General features: G+C 36.1%; 1 protein-coding gene across 1 annotated transcript in view; it reads right to left on the bottom strand.

Moving 5' to 3' along the window:
- Positions 1-19345, bottom strand: part of LOC132550972 (nardilysin-like) — a 45981-nt gene that overhangs the window by 17840 nt on the left and 8796 nt on the right. The window contains exons 7-24 of the mRNA XM_060215073.1: positions 16884-16979; positions 16297-16419; positions 15899-15956; positions 14934-14967; positions 13637-13676; positions 13130-13277; positions 12626-12746; positions 12142-12255; positions 11789-11893; positions 11383-11545; positions 10844-10894; positions 9904-9944; positions 7275-7350; positions 6094-6145; positions 4743-4826; positions 3473-3539; positions 2565-2692; positions 1930-2089 (exon numbers count right to left, since the gene is read on the bottom strand). Coding sequence (XP_060071056.1) covers positions 1930-2089; positions 2565-2692; positions 3473-3539; positions 4743-4826; positions 6094-6145; positions 7275-7350; positions 9904-9944; positions 10844-10894; positions 11383-11545; positions 11789-11893; positions 12142-12255; positions 12626-12746; positions 13130-13277; positions 13637-13676; positions 14934-14967; positions 15899-15956; positions 16297-16419; positions 16884-16979 — 1661 coding nt within the window. The remainder of the gene's footprint in view (positions 1-1929; positions 2090-2564; positions 2693-3472; positions 3540-4742; positions 4827-6093; positions 6146-7274; positions 7351-9903; positions 9945-10843; positions 10895-11382; positions 11546-11788; positions 11894-12141; positions 12256-12625; positions 12747-13129; positions 13278-13636; positions 13677-14933; positions 14968-15898; positions 15957-16296; positions 16420-16883; positions 16980-19345) is intronic.

The raw sequence follows: 19345 nt of genomic DNA, 5'->3' as shown, positions 1-19345 counted from the left end.
ATTATGTACTGTATATCTTCTTAATGCAGGCAAAGAAAGTATCATCAAGATGTACATGTACAGTAAACCTTCTGTCAGTTTGAACTGTACTTCCAACATATGATTTTTCAATACAGACAATAATTATTTGTAAAGTGACAGTTTAAACCCTTTCTATTTTTGTTTCACTCACAATTCAAATTGTTAGAACATATTTTGAGATTATATGTATGCCTAGTTACTGATAGGGAACTTGCTATTGCATTAACTGTTTCATGTGGTCAGTATTCACAACGATGGTACACACTGCAGGAAGTGGGTTGTCAATGATCATCTGATACCACTAAATTATAAACATACATGTCTCTCAATAAGCATTGTGTCAGTATGATTTCTTTCATGTTTAACTGTCACATTGTGCTCGTGCACGCTGGCATGTCATCAGGCCCTTACTCTGTATCGCAAGTGAAGTATATGAAGCAAGGAATTTTTGCATGTGTATTGTCAAACAGCAATGGTGTTTCAACACACACACATTTTGATAACATAATCATGTGCAGACTACATTTATCTCTATTCATTACGTAAAGTAATTAATTGCAAGGCTCTTAGATATGTTTCATAAACATCACTGAGATGACTTAAATAAAACAGATATATGATTAAACCTCCGGTCAGTGCTAATAGGCAGATAATTCAAACGTGATTCTTTCAATAAAAACAATTATTTTCTGTCTAGTGATAGTTCACACCCTTTCTAGGTTATTTCACTTGTTGTTTCAACGTGCATGTTATACTAATGATAAAGGCAATAACCACTCTGTGTGGTCACGGTACACATCAATGTAAAACACTGTGGGTAGCAGGCTGTAAATGACCATGGTAAGCAGTTGATAGGGCAGATTATACACATACAGGTCACTTAATTAGTATTCATGTGTAGTGTGATTTATTTCACACCTTGGCATAACATTGTGCACACGTCAGCTGACACAACTCGAGGCTCTGTATTACACAGTAAATATATACTGGCATGTGTTTGTCAAAGAACAACATTATTTTATATCAAGACTGTCCCAATAATTGTAAGATTCATTAAGATTTTAGTAAAGATTAATCTATAGATATATTAACTCTCAATCCACACTCTCACATACTGATATGTTAACGCTAACTTCCGCCAATATACAAGCAGAAATGTGCATTTTACAGACTGGATTCTCTGTCACGGTATCCAAAGTTATAAAGATCAAAATGAAACCTGTGATTCCTTAACAGTCAATTAACATGTACTGCATTAGAGTCAGTGTTTCAAAAGATAATCATTTCATAACAAACCCTCCAGAAAATGCCACTGGTAGTTTCCTGCCACGCCAAGATGCTTTTAAACATTTCATAGTGATTTTGGGCGATAACAATAATAAACTTTAGTATTTTACAACAATTGTGAAGCAAGTTTCTCAACTTTATATGAATCACTCTTGTTCGCTTGGATAGAAGCACGTGGGGTGTCTTAGTGTGGGAGGGAACCGGAGTACCTGGGGAAAACCCACATCGGGCAGATGACCCCATACCTTTTCACATCCATTCCAGGAATCAAACCCCGGCGGCTAGGTGTAAGGCAAGCGCATTATGACTGCGCCACCTGACAAGAGGTTTTTTTTCTGTGAAGGGGTTGTTCCTTTGGGCAAGACACTTTAATCCCATTGCTGTGGATGGTATACAATAGCATGTAAAGTAGCAATCAGCTGTTGCAAGGACCCAGGCTGTTCATGGGGCAGTAAACTTAACAAACATGTCACTGACATATCTCATACCTCTATCAGCTGTAATCTTTGATGTATATTTTTGTATATTTCAATTTATTCTCCTAAGACATACACACATTTTTATATATAAACAAACACGAAGACGCACAGTAATGTGAAAAAAATTCACATGATAGCTCACCTCCTCAGAGAAGTTTCCAATCAGAAAGTTTTCAACCCATACATTCTGTTGAAACTCTTCCACAAAATGTTCCAACATGTCATGTGTGATATCATTAATACGGCCTAAACGATCCGGCACAGGCCAATTTAAGGGTGATGTAACTGCAAATCTCAGCATTCTGAAATTCAGAGGTATTGTATACAAGACAAGCTACAGAAAAATCCTGTAACTCCTCAAATCCTACTGTGACAAATCATCTGAAACCTGATTATTTACCCTAGAGATCTATCAGAAATCAGCTGACAATGACATGTTCCTCAAGAATTTGACAGGAATATTTTTTTGGGGACGAAATTTTGACTGTCTCAGCAGCAACAAAGTTGAGAATCCCTCACTTTATAATCCTGGCACACCAGATATTTAGAAGGAAAAATGAATCCTAGCTGAAAAATCTACAAAAATATCAATAACCTGAGTAAAGAGTGATTTCTTAAAGAATTAAAGATGATGCTGTCAATTTAATAAAACTATAAAACTAAAGAAAGGCATATAACATATGTAAGGAAAGCATGAAAACTTTTGATTTGATCAAAAAGGATGAAAAATGTTTTTCTGCCATTTACAGAAATTCTGTATGTAATGGTAAAAGTTACCTTGCCAGCTTGTTTGGTCTAATCATGTCATTATTGTAGATTCTTGTGACCTCCTCTTTCATCATGTTAAACTCGCGAACAGTACAGCGAAATCCAAACAGCTGGTCCAGTAACAGGTCAGTGATCACCTGCAAATAATATGTTAATGTCTTATGCATGTGTAAGATGACATCTGAAAGAGAACCATACTTCACACATGCCAGTGGAGCAGGCTGAGGTAAAGTCCACCGTACAGACTGGATTTCCCTTTCAGAATGTAAGTTGTTTGAAAACACTTGTAACACAACAAATTAGTCATACATATTAAGAAATAGATTTATCCATGTTTTCAACATGTAGGTAAGATATTATAAAAGATACATATCTTTGATATCAAGATCAATGGCTCATAAACTGCTTCAGCAGAATGTGAAACAGCTTTCCTGATTTGTCAAAAGAATGACCTAAGGTAAATCATCACAAGTTAGTCACAAAAGCTGTATTATGATTTCTCAGATAGTCATAGATTTGGCAAAACATTACATTGAAGTTTCCTGAGAGTACAAACAGACATGATCATGCAATAACATTTAAATAAGACATCAAAATTTCAACAAAACTTCTCCAGAACAACATTTAAAACCCTACAACACAGTCATCAGCGCATGATGTCCATATTTGGTTACTGGTTTGAGTTGTGGGACCAGGATTGTTGTTTAATGAAATCCTTTCTATATGTATATTTACCAATGCATGTTCATTACAATCTATGCCTGAAATAGCATATTTACAATATTTGTATAAACATATGACCCTGTTCGCCTAACACACTGGCCCAATATTAGATGCTCTAACTCCAAGGCTGAACTGATTGGTCAAACACTGGTAGCTGACAATAGCCTATTTCAACATACCAAACCTTCACTTACCTTCATTTTATGAGAAAATCCACTCATGTGGAGAGTAATGCCAGTTTCATGCCCTTCAATTCCATATCTACAATCCAAAGTCAGGTATGAAAGGAATGTAGAAATCTGGTTTAATTTTGTTCAAATGTTTGTGATTTTCCTAAACTAACTTGAAGATTGTACCTTGAAATATTAGGAAAAGTAAAACAAGATTATCAATGAAACTGTTGAATGCTCCCCAAAAATAACTGAGCCATTATTCTATAATTAAAGGGTTGCTGACACTGACTTTGACATACTGCACACTTTCTCAATATTAATGTACACACCAAGTTTCATTATCCTAGTTTTAATGCAAGCAGAGCTTTGTTCATGACACAATTTTTTTACAGAGGGCAATAACTCTGTATCGAGGGGTCATGTTCCTAGACTTTGCTTCACTGTGCCTACGGACTTTTGTATGACTGCTGTATACATCACAATGCTTTAGACACAAAATTTCAACAAAGAGATTTAACTGTGATTAAGGGATTGCAGGCTCTAACATGTTACAGTACACATTGTCTTTGTTTGATTAATGTATACACTACATTTCATTATCCTACCTTAAATGCATGCAAAGTTTTGCTCTGGACAAGAAATTTTCAGCAAAGGGAAATTACTCTGTAATTGAAGGGCTGTTGGTCCTGAATTTGATACACAGTATATTGTCTTTGTATGATCAATATATCCACCAAGTTTCATTATCCTTGTTTAAATGCAAACAATTTGATGTTGTGTTCTGGACATGAAATTATAAACAGGGCAATATCTCTGTGATTAAGAGATTCGGGTCCTGAATTTGGTACAGTGCATATCATCTTAGTATGAGCAATGTATACACTAAGTTTCATTTTCCTTTCTTAAATGCAAGCAAAATCATGCTACAGACAAATAAAGGACAATAACTCTGTAATTGAGAGGTCAAGGGCCATGAACTTGGTACAATGCACTTCCCCTTAGTATAACCAATGTATACACTAGTTTCATGATGCAGACCAAGTTGTGACTATATGTTCCCCTAAAAATTTTCAGGGAACATAAAAAGCGTAAAAATGATAAAATTTTCTTGAATATTGTGTTCAAAGTCAAAGAAATGTCTGATAAGGAGGCAATAATATAGAAATAATTTGCTCAACTATCACCACCATTTTTCTTCCAATGGATCAGATTTCAAATTTGAGATAGCATTTGTTTCTTATTTAAATATGATTAATAGCATGTACAAGTTAATATTACTGGCATAACTTACTCAAATCCAGCAAGGTATGCAGGGTAGGCCACAAGGGTCAACTGATGTTCCAATAGGTTAACAAAGAAATCCAAAAGGATGGCACTGTCAGAGGAAAATAACTGATGCAAGTGTACATATACAATAGAATATATAAACATATACAAGTTATAATAGGTTCAACATATAGGAATACCGAGGAGCATATATAAAATAAATAACTACACAAGCAAGCTGAAACAGGTTCAGTATATAAAGAAATCTAAACAAGACGACACTATCATTTTAAAATAAGGCAACCATTTATACTGATTTAGTCTGTATGAGTTACAGCATTACAATACACATGCCTAAACAGTTTCTTTATTATTACAACCAGTCGCTATTTCAGGAAGAAAACAGAGATATGTATAATTATAGACGTTTAAAATCTGTTTTGCCTCCACTTATTTTGGTAGTCTAAATTGCAAAATGGCTGTTTCTTTATTCTTTTCTTTGTGTATGAAATATGTACAACAATATATAGTCCAATGTCTCTGGTCAAAGTAAGGTATAACAAAGAATGGTGAAGAAAGGGAAGTAACTCCTAATAGGAGGAGCATGCTGCTGATTTCAAAGTCTCAGACACTGCAACAGACCTTGTGACTGACCCAGATTGACTAATACCAGACAAATCCCTCCATTAATGCCCAGAGAAAATCTGATATTCAACTATTCAGTATACATTCTATCCTCAAAAACTACCAAGGTAACTTCAGAACTTCAGGGAAAAGTTAAATATGAATCAGGTAAGTGTTGCCATTTTTGTTTGTTACATGTCCTTTGCATCACTGATAAGTCCTAGAATGATGAAACAGCTGTATGATGCAGTTTAGTCCATTATTTGGCTCTAATGCATCTAACTCTAAAGTTGAATTGTGTGTCTTTTGTACAATCTTCTAATAAAATCATTCTTCACCTGTAGTCAAAAGTTTAAAAGAGATCATTGTGGCCTATTCTGGAATGACACAGAACTTTCAAATTTTACACCTCAATACAAATTCATGCATGAAGGACAGCCTATATATGTTTCTGTAACTGGGACGGACAGATCAACCCACAAGACAAACACTATATACCCTAGTCCCAGTATCCCCTGACTTCAGTCGAAGTAGGAGTATACTATATTTATGTTACAATAACTGAGGGACTATGCTGCTTCTTACTCAAAGCCAAGGGTTACACTTCATACAGAGCAATAGAACATATCCTGTGTTATTGGTCTGTAATTTTATTTCAAAGCAATATGTGAAATGGCTGATTATCAGATTAAGAATTAAAGCCATATTAATATGGTACATATCATAATGTATAGTAGAAAGATTTTACTCACCTGTCCAGGGACCTGTACACTACTGGTGACATCAGATGGATGTAGTTATATCCTGCAGTTGTAAAACAGGACACACCCATATCAGTGCAACAGAACATATATACTAGGTAATCATTGGTATATTTTATTGTTGTTTTAAAATGTGGAATATGTTTTAACAGGTTTCTTATTAATAAGAATTCTAAGAAACCAGTTTTATTATCACAAACTTTACTAATGGCAAGGAGAGGAATTCTACCAAAGTACAGGTAACATCTCCAGTATCAAACATTAGGGTTAGGATTTGAGTCAGAGTATCAGCTCATGAAAAATCTGAGTCATTGTACCAAGTCAAGCAGAAATCAAACAGTTATATAATCAAACAGCTATTTTATGAAAAATTCTTTGTCTTTGACAATTATTTCCCGGTTACAGTAATTACTTCTATAGAAATCATCAGAATTTCTTTCTCTAAAATCAAATGTCACAGGGTAAATTGGAGTAAGTGTCTGTAACGTCCTGTTTAATTTGTATTTGTTACTGTCCATGTATTTACGTGTTTGTCCTTATTTGGTGTTACCTGTTAGGTAGTGTCAGTGTCTGTCCTTATATGGTGTTGTCTTGAGACGTGTACATGTCCAGGTGTGACAGGTAAGGAAGTCGTGCAAGAGTGAGTGTGTAGAGTAATAAAACTAGGGATACCCCTGGGTGCTGGGCAGAATCACAGACTAGCCACGTCGCTCTGGACGTCCTCGGGAGTCCAGGCACCACATATAGCATAGTTAAGTGACTGACACGACCTGACGGTCGGTGTAGTGATGTGATGGAAATCCGAAATCAGGGGTATTAATAAAATAAAACGTTCATCACACAATGAATTTGAGTTGATGGTGTGACACAAAGTAGAAAGTGATACATATATACTATCAAATTTATCCAGCGATACGCCTTAGGTTCCAATATATACAGTCCCCAGTCCCTCTAAAAGTAAACAAAGTAACCTCGTAAAGACGTTACAGTTGTTCAAAAACCATATTTATCATAGGTTGAATAAAAACCAAATCAAGCGTTCTTTTACTGTATGTACAAGGTAAAAAATATGACATAGGCTACTGTAGCAAACAATAACGCTTACATATCTGACAATTAATATTATGATAATGAAGAAAGAACTCAAAAAACATGCAACATTGAATTCTTACCTTTCGGAACTTTAAACTTTGTATCTGGTTTGAACCAAAGTTTCCCTTTTTCATCACTTTTCAAAAGCTTTGGTTGCTACAAAAGACAAAAAGACTTAAGTATCCCTCTATAATGAAAATCACTGTGATGAATAATGATGGTGACACAGTATATATCACAACACCAGACCATATATTGGAAAGTCTGTGACTTACCACCCATTACTGTCAGATAAATGGTATTGGTACAATCATGTACCTGTAATTGCATTTTTTTCAAAGATTATATCTAGAATCCAGATACATTTCTTCTGGATATCCCCCACTCTCTAATCATGGATACCAGTATCTTTACATCACCCTTACTCTCTAATCATGGATACCAGTATCTTTACAGCACCCTTACTCTCTAATCATGGATACCAGTATCTTTACAGCACCCTTACTCTCTAATCATGGATACCAGTATCTTTACAGCACCCTTACTCTCTAATCATGATCGTGGATACCAGTATCTTTACAGCACCCTTACTCTCTAATTATGGATACCAGTATCTTTACAGCACCCTTACTCTCTAATCCTGGATACCACTATCTTTACAGCACCCTTACTCTCTAATCATGGATACCAGTATCTTTACAGCACCCTTACTCTCTAATCATGGATACCAGTATCTTTACAGCACCCTTACTCTCTAATCATGATCGTGGATACCAGTATCTTTAGTACTCTTTACAGCACCCTTACTCTCTAATTATGGATACCAGTATCTTTACAGCACCCTTACTCTCTAATCCTGGATACCACTATCTTTACATCACCCTTACTCTCTAATCATGGATACCAGTATCTTTCTAGCACCCTTACTCCCTAATCATGGATACCAGTATCTTTACAGCATCCTTACTCTCTAATCATGGATACCAGTATCTTTACAGCACCCTTACTCTCTAATCATGATAGTGGATACCAGTATCTTTACAGCATCCTTACTCTCTAATCCTGGATACCAGTATCTTTACAGCATCCTTAATCTCTAATCATGGATACCAGTATCTTTACAACACCCTTACTCCCTAATCATGGATACCAGTATCTTTACAGCACCCTTACTCTCTAATCATGATAGTGGATACCAGTATCTTTACAGCATCCTTACTCTCTAATCCTGGATACCAGTATCTTTACAGCATCCTTAATCTCTAATCATGGATACCAGTATCTTTACAACACCCTTACTCTCTAATCATGGATACCAGTATCTTTACAGCACCCTTACCCTCTAATCATGATTGTGGATACCAGTATCTTTACAGCACCCTTACCCTCTAATCATGATCGTGGATACCAGTATCTTTACAGCATCCTTAATCTCTAATCATGGATACCAGTATCTTTACAGCACCCTTACTCTCTAATCATGGATACCAGTATCTTTACAGCACCCTTACTCTCTAATCATGGATACCAGTATCTTTACAGCATCCTTAATCTCTAATCATGGATACCAGTATCTTTACATCACCCTTACTCTCTAATCATGGATACCAGTATCTTTACAGCACCCTTACTCTCTAATCATGGATACCAGTATCTTTACAGCATCCTTACTCCCTAATCATGATCGTGGATACCAGTATCTTTACAGCATCCTTACTCTCTAATCATGGATACCAGTATCTTTACAGCACCCTTACCCTCTAATCATGATCGTGGATACCAGTATCTTTACAGCACCCTTACTCCCTAATCATGATCGTGGATACCAGTATCTTTACAGCATCCTTAATCTCTAATCATGGATACCAGTATCTTTACAGCACCCTTACTCTCTAATCATGGATACCAGTATCTTTACAGCACCCTTACTCTCTAATCATGAACACCAGTATCTTTCTAGCACCATTATTCTGTCATCATGGATACCAGTATCTTTCTAGCACCATTATTCTGTCATCATGGATACCAGTATCTTTCTAGCACCATTATTTTGTCATCATGGATACCAGTATCTTTCTAGCACCATTATTCTGTCATCATTGATACCAGTATCTTTCTAGCACCCTTACTCTCTAATCATGAACACCAGTATCTTTCTAGCACCATTATTCTGTCATCATGGATACCAGTATCTTTCTAGCACCATTATTCTGTCATCATGGATACCAGTATCTTTCTAGCACCATTATTCTGTCATCATGGATACCAGTATCTTTCTAGCACCATTATTCTGTCATCATGGATACCAGTATCTTTCTAGCACCATTATTCTGTCATCATGGATACCAGTATCTTTCTAGCACCCTTACTCTCTAATCAAGGATACCAATATCTTTCCAGTAAATAAGCCCAAAAAATAAGCCTATTGCTGTTCGGTGTTCATAAACAAATGCTAATTGATTGTCCTGGTATAAGTCCATACCGAAAAACTTATGTGTTAAACCTTAGGCTTATTGAAGGTTAAAAACATCAAATTGTTAAGGTAATCTTCCTTTTATATCTGTGCATTTTTTGTAAAGACCTGACACATATCTCCATCTTCTCCATTTCCTTCTTTGTGCATAAACAATAAATTGCTAGAAGTTGATTTTGCTTCTACAAGACACTAAGACCCTGGAGGTATCCATCACTACAGTAACCAATTCTTACCTTTGACTCAGTTTCATGTTGTCTAAGGTCAAAATCAGTGGCTGAAACACAAAATAACAACTCACACATTTCACGAAGCATATTAAAAAAATGAATTTTAAATAAATGAATATTTATTACATTTTTGCCAATTTATCAAATTGTAATGCAGTGATGACGTAACAATCTTATATCACTTCAGACTCATAACTTTTTTGTTTTGATGATATAATGTTCATAGTTTTGACAAACCAGAACATCACATTCTTGTCACTGTAATGAAATTCGCTCCCATAACTGAATATCTCTGTATTTTTCACTCACGCATGAAAAGTCTACATATTTTGTCATACTCGTGAAACATACATGATAATAAATGGGAAATCAGAAAATATCCTCGATTTACAGGGAATCTCATAAATGAAGCAGTCCATTGAAGCAATTTATAATCAACGTATCAAACTAGATCTGATTTTTTATTTTTCATCACTGAACATTTACTACAGAAAATGAAATTCATGAAAATGTAAACATATTCTAAATTTTTCAGAATTCAGAGATATTCGATCAATATACTTTGACTTCTAGGAAACTTAACCTAGTTTATTTATTGATAAACATTATTATAAAAGAAGAATTCAATGTATATCCATTCTTACAGGTAAAATCAAACAATCACATACATTTAAATAACTTTCTCTCTCCCTTCCCTTTCTTATAAATTTTCTAAAAAAAAACCAGAGGTCCAATGGGCTTGCATCGCTCACCTTGTATCCAATATTCATCAGCAGTACAATCAATTTTCATCCCAAGTACGTTTTTTTTTCCTTTTCTCAAAATTTGTCAGATTTTGACACTGAATTATCATTCCACCAGATATTCTGCCTGTGCTTCATCAGTAAAATAAACCTCAGATCAACTTTACACAGTTAATCTTGAGGATGACCATGAAATAACCTACCTATGAAGGCATTTGGTTTTGGCAAGTGTAGAGATGGATTACAACCACAGTCTGAAAAAAAATAGATGTAATTGCATCAACTTAAGGTTCTTTACTACAGTAAACTGTTGTTACCTCCTGACCAAAATTCAGCTCTAGGTATCCTTGGAAATATATTAATAACATTTTAAAATATTCAACATGTGCAAAAGAAAACAAATATATCAATATGGGATGGACCAAAACTTAAAGGTCAGTAATTTTTCTTAGTAGAAATAAATCTTTATACAACATTCCACCTTCAATACAAGGATCAAGATTCTATCACCTGTAATAATGTAAACATACATAATTAAGCAGTAATCTTATTTTAGCACTTTTCACACTGAAAACATTGTGCTAATACCTAGCCTATTATTGTGTTAATTGCTGTTTCTATGATTTGTTTATGTAGTAATTATTGAGAACAAGCTAACTCATCAATGTGTTAATTAGCAAAATTAGTGACATTGTGCTAAATCAGACTGTGCCATATTAAGTATGTTTATGGTAATATCTACCTTTCAGTCTCTGACTAAATTCAGAAGAAAAGTCACTGACTCCATATTTTGTTTTATACCATCTCTCCTCAAGGGGACATTGGTCAGTATTTTCAAATTTATTGGACATCAGCAGTATGTTACAGTTGTTAGGTGATAAATGTGACAAGCAATCTGATATCATCTGAAACAACAAAGAGTAGGTTCCAGGCTAACACTATGACAACAAGTACTGAGGGTGGAGTGAAAATTGACAAAAAAAAAAGACAAAAAAAACCAAGCATAAGACCATAACACATATTTCAGAAGCAAAGATCAACATAAAGAATATTAATAAAATTTGAAGAAAACGGAAATATTCCAATACAAACTGTAGTCTATTCTAGGAATTTTCTATTCAGATATTTTCATTTGATATAAGACTGACCTTTGGCTCATAATCATACAAAATTGTACGACCTGTGAGGACATCTTCCCAGGGAAACATATGCATGCTTTCAGACACCTTCTCCACATAGTTCACAGCATCGCCCTGTCACAGATATAAAAGAGGGATATTGTGTATTGTTGTTATGCTTCTTGATGGCATACGATTTAATTCGAATTAACAATTCAATTCTCAATTATATCAATCAATCGTATGACAGTAATGAACCAACTTCCCTATTCCAACCCAGAAAAATGTTATCTATCTAATTCAACCCGATCTGAAAACATGTTTATTCTTAACTAAAGTACTGTCAGTTAAAAAAGGGGTGTCAGTATAGACACAATGCTGACCTGTTCTTTCCATCGAAACTTGCTGTCTTCAATCTGCTTCAGTTCCTGGAATAACCATTCCTGTGGGCCTGACTCTTCTAACATATGTATGTATTGAAAAATAGCCTCCACCACCTGAGGGTAAAATGATAGCTTAGATCAGAGCAAATGATACTAGGAATAATCTATCAAATCACCTTTCAACATTTTTTCAAGAAAACATAATACAGAAAAATTTGCTAATGAGCCCCATTCCTAAATTCAGGTAAAATTAAATTTCAGGAATACTGTGGTCGATTTAGAATCAGTCTGAGGAAGAAATGTGTAAGTTTAGATAAAGCCAGATAAGCCAGATAATTAAAAAAAAAAAAAAAAAGAAATCTGCATCATTTTGCTTGATACCTTTATATCTGGTAAAAAAAGTTGATGCAATGTAGCTAATGCCATCACTGATCTTACAATACACAAACAAGAGCCTCTCAATACTGTTTGTTTCTGATCTTACCTCCTCGTAATGTTCAAGGCCTTCATCGGTGAGAGTCACAACTACAGAGAAGCTTGTCATTGTAGAATTCATCTCAAATCCATCATAGCTGTAGCCTCCCATGATGGACAATGCCCAAAGTCTGCCAGTGGAGAAGAATGCAATCAACCATGAATGGGCTTTTATTGATGCAAAAATAGATATATGTCAAAACACTCATCATAGTTGTTGTGATGGGAGCTGACCATCCTGGTACTGACCTCCTCAACAACTTGAAAGATTGGGTCAAATTTACCGTATTTGTTGAAGCCAGGCACATTTTTAACTTAAAGGACAACACAGACAGGAAAATAACTTTTTTATACCTTTTGGAAAAGGCCCCAAAATCATCTTCAATTTCATGCCAGGATTTCTTATTTTAAAATTTAAAACATTAACAAGTTCTTTATCTTCCATTTGCTTCTAAATCAGAGATGTGTGGAAGGCATCATTTGACTGACAGGGTTATCATAGCTAGTGACTTACTTTTCCTTTAGGTATGCAAGAACACTTCCCTGGCCCTCATCACACAACACTGTAGCCAGGTAGTCTAGAGGCTTTGTTCTGTATTTGTCAAGGCAGGGAGGTAGTGACCAGTTTATATACACCTTATGTGCATCCTCAACTGGTATCACTGTGAAGTGGAACATAATGGCAAGCCATTTATACTCGGTTTGATACTTTTATTTAACAATTTGTCTTAAAACTAATAATTTTCTGGAATATACTCTACTCTAAAGTAACACAACATATGAAAAGAAAAAGAAAATAATTTCAAATGATATTTTGTGAAACATGGACAAAGTGAGTTATGTATACATAAATATATTTAAGATTTTACCTATTTTATATACCACAATCTGATCATATTTGTTATTAGTAGAATAAAAACATCTAGATTTATCATCCTTGGTCGGTCTTTAGGTGTGATGAAGTTCTTTGCTACTTGCTAACAAATGAATATTTGGAATTCATATCACTGATATTACCAACCTTTATACATCTTCCTGAACTTCGGGGTGTCAAATGGATCCTGAAACCCACAAAAATTATCACAATGACAGACAACTTTCAATACAATATCAAAATTTCATTCAAAACCCTGAAACTACAGAAATATTTATTTTTCAAGTATACTTTTTACTCTAACAGTAGTTAAATAAAAAGAAACATTTCCTGAATCAAAAGGCCAACCCAATTGGCAACAAATAAAACAAAAGCACTGCAAAGCGGAGCAAGTCTGATTTTTCCATCCCTGTTTCATTTATATGATAATAATAATAGGCTTTATTTATTCTTGATAACATATTGAGCAATATGCTTGTCTTATATATGGTCAAGAAGATAACATGCAATATTTACCAATAAAATTACAAAATACATATCACAGGCAAGAAAAATACAAAATACAGTAACAGGGACAAGGAGATATCATTCCATATAATTAATAATAAAATATGTAAATCAATCAATATATTTGCAAATTTCTTAAAAACTAAAAGAGAAGTAGAATTTCTCACACTGTTTGGTAAAAGATTCCATGTAAGAGCTCCCTGGTAACTTAATGAGTTTCTAAAAAATGTTTGTTTTGGGAGATGGCAAGCAAAAAAACCTTTGAAGAGTATGATCTTGTAGATCTACTTTGAACATCAGACGAATATGTGAAACAATTCAAACTTTGTGGAGTTAAATTATTGAGCACCTTGTACGTTAACTTAACTTAGCTTAACTGTAGAAATCTCGTTTACAAAAGGGCAATCAATTTAGGTGCTTAAACATATCACATGAAGGCGTAGAGAAATCACAGATTAAAATAATTCTTGCTGCTCTCTTCTGCAGATGCTCTAGTTTTACAAAATGTTTGTTTTGGCACTGTTGCCACCAACAGTGATGCAGTAATCCATGTGCAGGTTAATAATACAATTATAAAACGTCATACAAGACGGCTGACTTATAAATGGTCTAAACTTTTCCATCTGAAAAATTTGAAACCATATCTTTATAGATATTGACAAACTGATGGTACCAGGAGAGACAGCTATCTAGCAACACTCCAAGAAAACCTTCATTGTTTACATTTTTAATTTTTTCTATAAGCTGTGATAGAAATTCAAACCAAAGTATTGTGCTTGGTATCAGATTAAAGGTCATGTGTCATCACATATATCTGATTGCGTAATCACCGAATCATGCTAGCCCTAGTATTGAACATCAGAATCCTAATTGTTCATAGTTACAGATCCTAAGGATTTTCATCATACACATTAGAAGTACAGAATGATGAGCATACCTTCAAATCATGAAACACAGGCTGTGGAAGACCACTGCAAGGTAAATCAGAAAACAAATTAGAATTCAAAAACAATTTTATGTCAAATTATACCAATTGTTTATTGACATGGAATCTTAATGTGGGAGGGATCTCATTATGCAGATGATCTTTAATTCAGAGATGAAAGTGGTTGGCATTGGAAAACGTGGAAATCCATCAATCGGTGGAAATTTTTAATCTGTTGTAATTCAACAATAGCTTTCAAACGTTCAACTGATGCAAGAGTTATCTTCCTTCGTATTATCCATTTGACAATACCGAAAACTTGGTGCTCGTAACTGCTCGATGTTTAATTTTACAGTTTATAAGGGCATATAAATTGAAGGATTTAAGAACGGAGTTGATGAAGATTGCTTAAAAATAAAATGCATCAACAAGACATACCTAACCCCCCCACCCCTGAAATTTTCTCACTGGATTTGCATTGATCTCAAAAATGACTAAATTTGTCATGAAAAAGGCGGAAATCCGCCAATTGGCAGAAATTTTTCATCTCTGTTAATTTCTCCAGTACAATCAGGATATCAAAACCCAGTTGTGAAAGTGGCTGGGAATGTGTTACCAGCACACAAATCAGTCAAGAAACTGTTGAAATTGACATAAACAAATGCTTAACAATGTAATAAAGTAAAGAGCAGCTAGAGTCCATTCTAACTTATTCATGCTGTTTGGCTTAGTAGGGATTAGGGACTGGGGTATTGGAATTGGTGTGGCAGTATGCTGTCACCAAACCAACTTCAAATTACAGACTGAAGCCTAAAACATTCCTATTAATGAAAATCATTCCAATCATGAATTTTTGAAACTGGGGGAAAAGTACATTGTCTCCTATTTTATATGATGTCGCTGCTTGCCAGATAAGAGCTGCAGAATTTCTTGGAACAGCAACAAACACCACTCAAGTCTATCACTTTTATACTTACTTGTGTGGAACATCACAGAAAACCTCTCTAGCCCATTCCTCTAGCTTGTCTAGACTATCTGTTACAATAAAAACAAATCAGTGTAGTACATGTAATTTAATTGCATGAATCCACTTGTAATCACAAAACTATTAATATTAATGTCTTAAGGTAGTTTATTCTTGAAAAGTGTTATCAACCTTGCTATCTGTATCAATAATTTAAATTGAACAATTTATATAGTGTGATTATGAAGCCTTGAAATTTACAGGCAATGAAATACAATATATAGTTACATAGGGATGACCTTGACCTACTCTTTCAATATAAACTTTGTAATATATTGTGATAACAACCACAATTACATTGGGATTTTACAGACAATGTACAATAGGGAGTTGGAGTTGACCTTGACCTACCTTTTGACTGCATAGCCACAGTCATGTAGTGTGATGAGTACATCCGGGTGTAAAAGTCCCGTAGACGACTATAAACATTAATACCATTCTGCTTTGGAATTGTTCTCAGTGTTTCTGCATTACCTGTTTAAAATCAAAATTTCATCAATAACAAAGGATGTTTCTGCATCTCCCTACATAAATAAGTGATATGTCCTCAATTAGTTCTGAATAGTTAATTCCATATTTCTATTTTTCAAAAGGTTTTTAAAATTGCAGTTAACTCTTCTTTAAAGGAGATGTATATCACACAAGGTACAAACAGCATAGAACTTTAACATCAGTGACTTCAGGAAGATCAAATATGACCTTCTACCATATCTTTTGGGCAAATAAGCCCAAGCCTGGTAATAAGCCCACCCATATCCATTGATTCTCCATAGAAATAAACCTAATCCCTGATTTATATCAGGTTTCTATGTTGGCCCCTTGGATGAATATGATGTAGGATTTACTATACAGTAGGGAATATCATAAAATTCAAAATTTAAGGGAGAATTATCGTTTCTAATTTAAAATGATCTGGACTTCATTCATGATATACATACCTGTGAAGAACTTGGACATAGGATGTCCTGGTTTAGCAAGTGTGCCCAATAAAGCATTGATACGGTCATCATCATCTGGTAGGCTCATTTGAAATTCTGTACCAAAAATTATCAAAGAAGAATTTCAATAATGCCCTTCATCATTAATTAATAATCAATAATACAAGCTTTCAGTAGACAAGTTCTATTACTTTTATGTTACTTTTCTTAAAATTCACACTTTCATGAAATTTCCATTTTAGGTCTACCAGACAGAAATAAACTTTTTCAGATTGTAGATACCAATACAAGCTGTAACCAATAACATTACATTAATTCAAGGTGTATTTGAGCACTGCACACTACATACAGTGTATGTATTGAACTAATGAGCCCTAAGTATATATCTATACTCTTACTAAATATTATATAAATTCTTGCTCTAGCGGTGCATAATCAAAAAATAGTTTCAATGAACATCCTTTGTTCAATGTCATAATCCACTTTTCAAACTGAAATGTTTTTCATTTATCTATTTGATAAATTGTGTAATAAACTAGCTCTTGAAGACTGGGTGCACAGACATTTCACTGAAGATAAAATCTGATGCCCTTTCAATTATAATGATCATCTCAGCAACAATCATTTTCCCATGAAACTGATTCAACAATTTTGTTTAAGTTGTCGAAAAAAGACTGTCACGTAAGCATGTATATTTTGTATACACTTGGGGTAAGTCACCTTAATGGTAGGGTACCGCTAGGCGGTATTGCGTCACGGGTAGGTGTGCACGGGGTGAGATTCTCATGACAGGTATTGTGTTATTGTTACCGTGCACCCGATATGGATTTATCGGCATTTAGCGTCATGTGAGACAGGCACAGGGGACTCACCTGATTCTTCGCTAAAAACAACTCTATTCATAGCAAAGCCTCTGATTAGGGCAGAAAGAGAGGAGGACTAACCGATCTCCTTCCTGCCATAACAAGCAAGAACTCTGGCAATAGCTGTACGATAGCCAGCAATAGTGCCAGGTGGCAGATAGCGGTACCTAAACAGAGAGATTAGGAATTCCGCAATCAAATGCAGAGGCTTCGAACGAATAAGCTTCCTTGCCGACACACCAATCACAGAAGATCATCCAACGTGACTGGTAGACGGCAGAAGAGGAAGCCCTGATTGATTGCTCAATGCAATCTGACACCTATTAGAAAAGCCTGCCTTGGCGTGGCTTCCAGAGATAGCCTCAGCGCGTGAAGGTGGAGGATCTCTGGTCAAGAGTGTGTCGTTCTGGGCCAAGGCTGGCGAAGGAGATTCGGTCTGGTGGGGAGAGCCAAGGGCTCCTCCACCAGAAACGGAGCTCCTGAAACCAAGCTTGCCTCGGCCACAGAGGGGCTCTCAGAAGTAAGGAGCAGTGATGCTCCCAGAACTTCTGTAGAACCCTGCCCACCAGGTTGAAGGGAGGGAATGCATATGCATACGTCCCTTCCTATTCCAGAGAAAGGGCGTCCACAGCCCACGCCTTACGGTCTGGGACCGGGGAGACGAAGGTTAGCAGCTGGTTGTTCAGGGAAGTGGCAAACAGGTCTATAATAGGTCTGTCCCACGCCTGACAATTACCCTTGAAAATCAAGGGACACAGCTGCCATTCCGTCAACACCGGTTGGTGGCGCCTGGAGAGTGGCCACCAACACACTCAGCCTGCCAGAAAGATGCTTGACCGCTATGGTCAACTGCATGTCCTGGCAGAGAAGATGGATGTGGATGGAGAGGGCACACAGGACATGAGACCTGGTGGCCCCTGTCTCTCCAGATACGCGACAACTGTTGTCGGTAGCCACACTTTGGACTAGGATACCCCTAAAGGACTGCAGAGCCAAATGAACAGTCTCATCTCGAGTACACTGATGTGCTCCGAGAGTTGTTCGCCAGACCACTCCCCCAAGCGGCATTGGCCATCGAGGTAAGCTCACATTCCTGTCATGAACGCGTCCATGAACAGGATCATAGAGGGGATAGGCTTGGTCAGAGGTACCCCGTGGAAAACGTTCTCCTGAATGGTCCACCAGCAAGAGAACTCCCTGACCGACTGGGTAAGCGGGATCCAGGCCTCCTGGATGACAGAACAAAGTCAGACAGGAGGAACATCTGGAGAGGTCCGATGTGAATCCTCCCTAGGGGGACCACATATGCCAAGGAGTTGAGATACCCCAGAAAACTGAGGAACCAATGTACCTGGACAAGCGACCAAGTGATGAAAGTCAGAGCCAGAGCCCTGACCTTCTCAAACTTCTCCAGAGGTGGAAGGGCTAAGCCCCGAACCATGTCAAAATGGTTCCCCAGGAAGAAGAAGTCCTAATATGAAGGAACCTCTGACTTCTCTCTGGAAGGAATGAAGCCGACTCTGAGCAAGAGTTTCAGGACCAGACGAGTGTCCTTCACTAACGATCCCCACACCAAAAGAGGCATGAGGGAGTCGTCGA

The sequence above is a fragment of the Ylistrum balloti genome, unplaced genomic scaffold (genome assembly GCF_031769215.1).
Source record: "Ylistrum balloti isolate Yb309-2 unplaced genomic scaffold, AGI_CSIRO_Ybal_v1 Utg370160, whole genome shotgun sequence".
NCBI lineage: Eukaryota > Metazoa > Mollusca > Bivalvia > Pectinida > Pectinidae > Ylistrum > Ylistrum balloti.
Note: the sequence above shows the minus strand (reverse complement) of the source record. Positions and strands in the feature narration are given on the sequence as shown.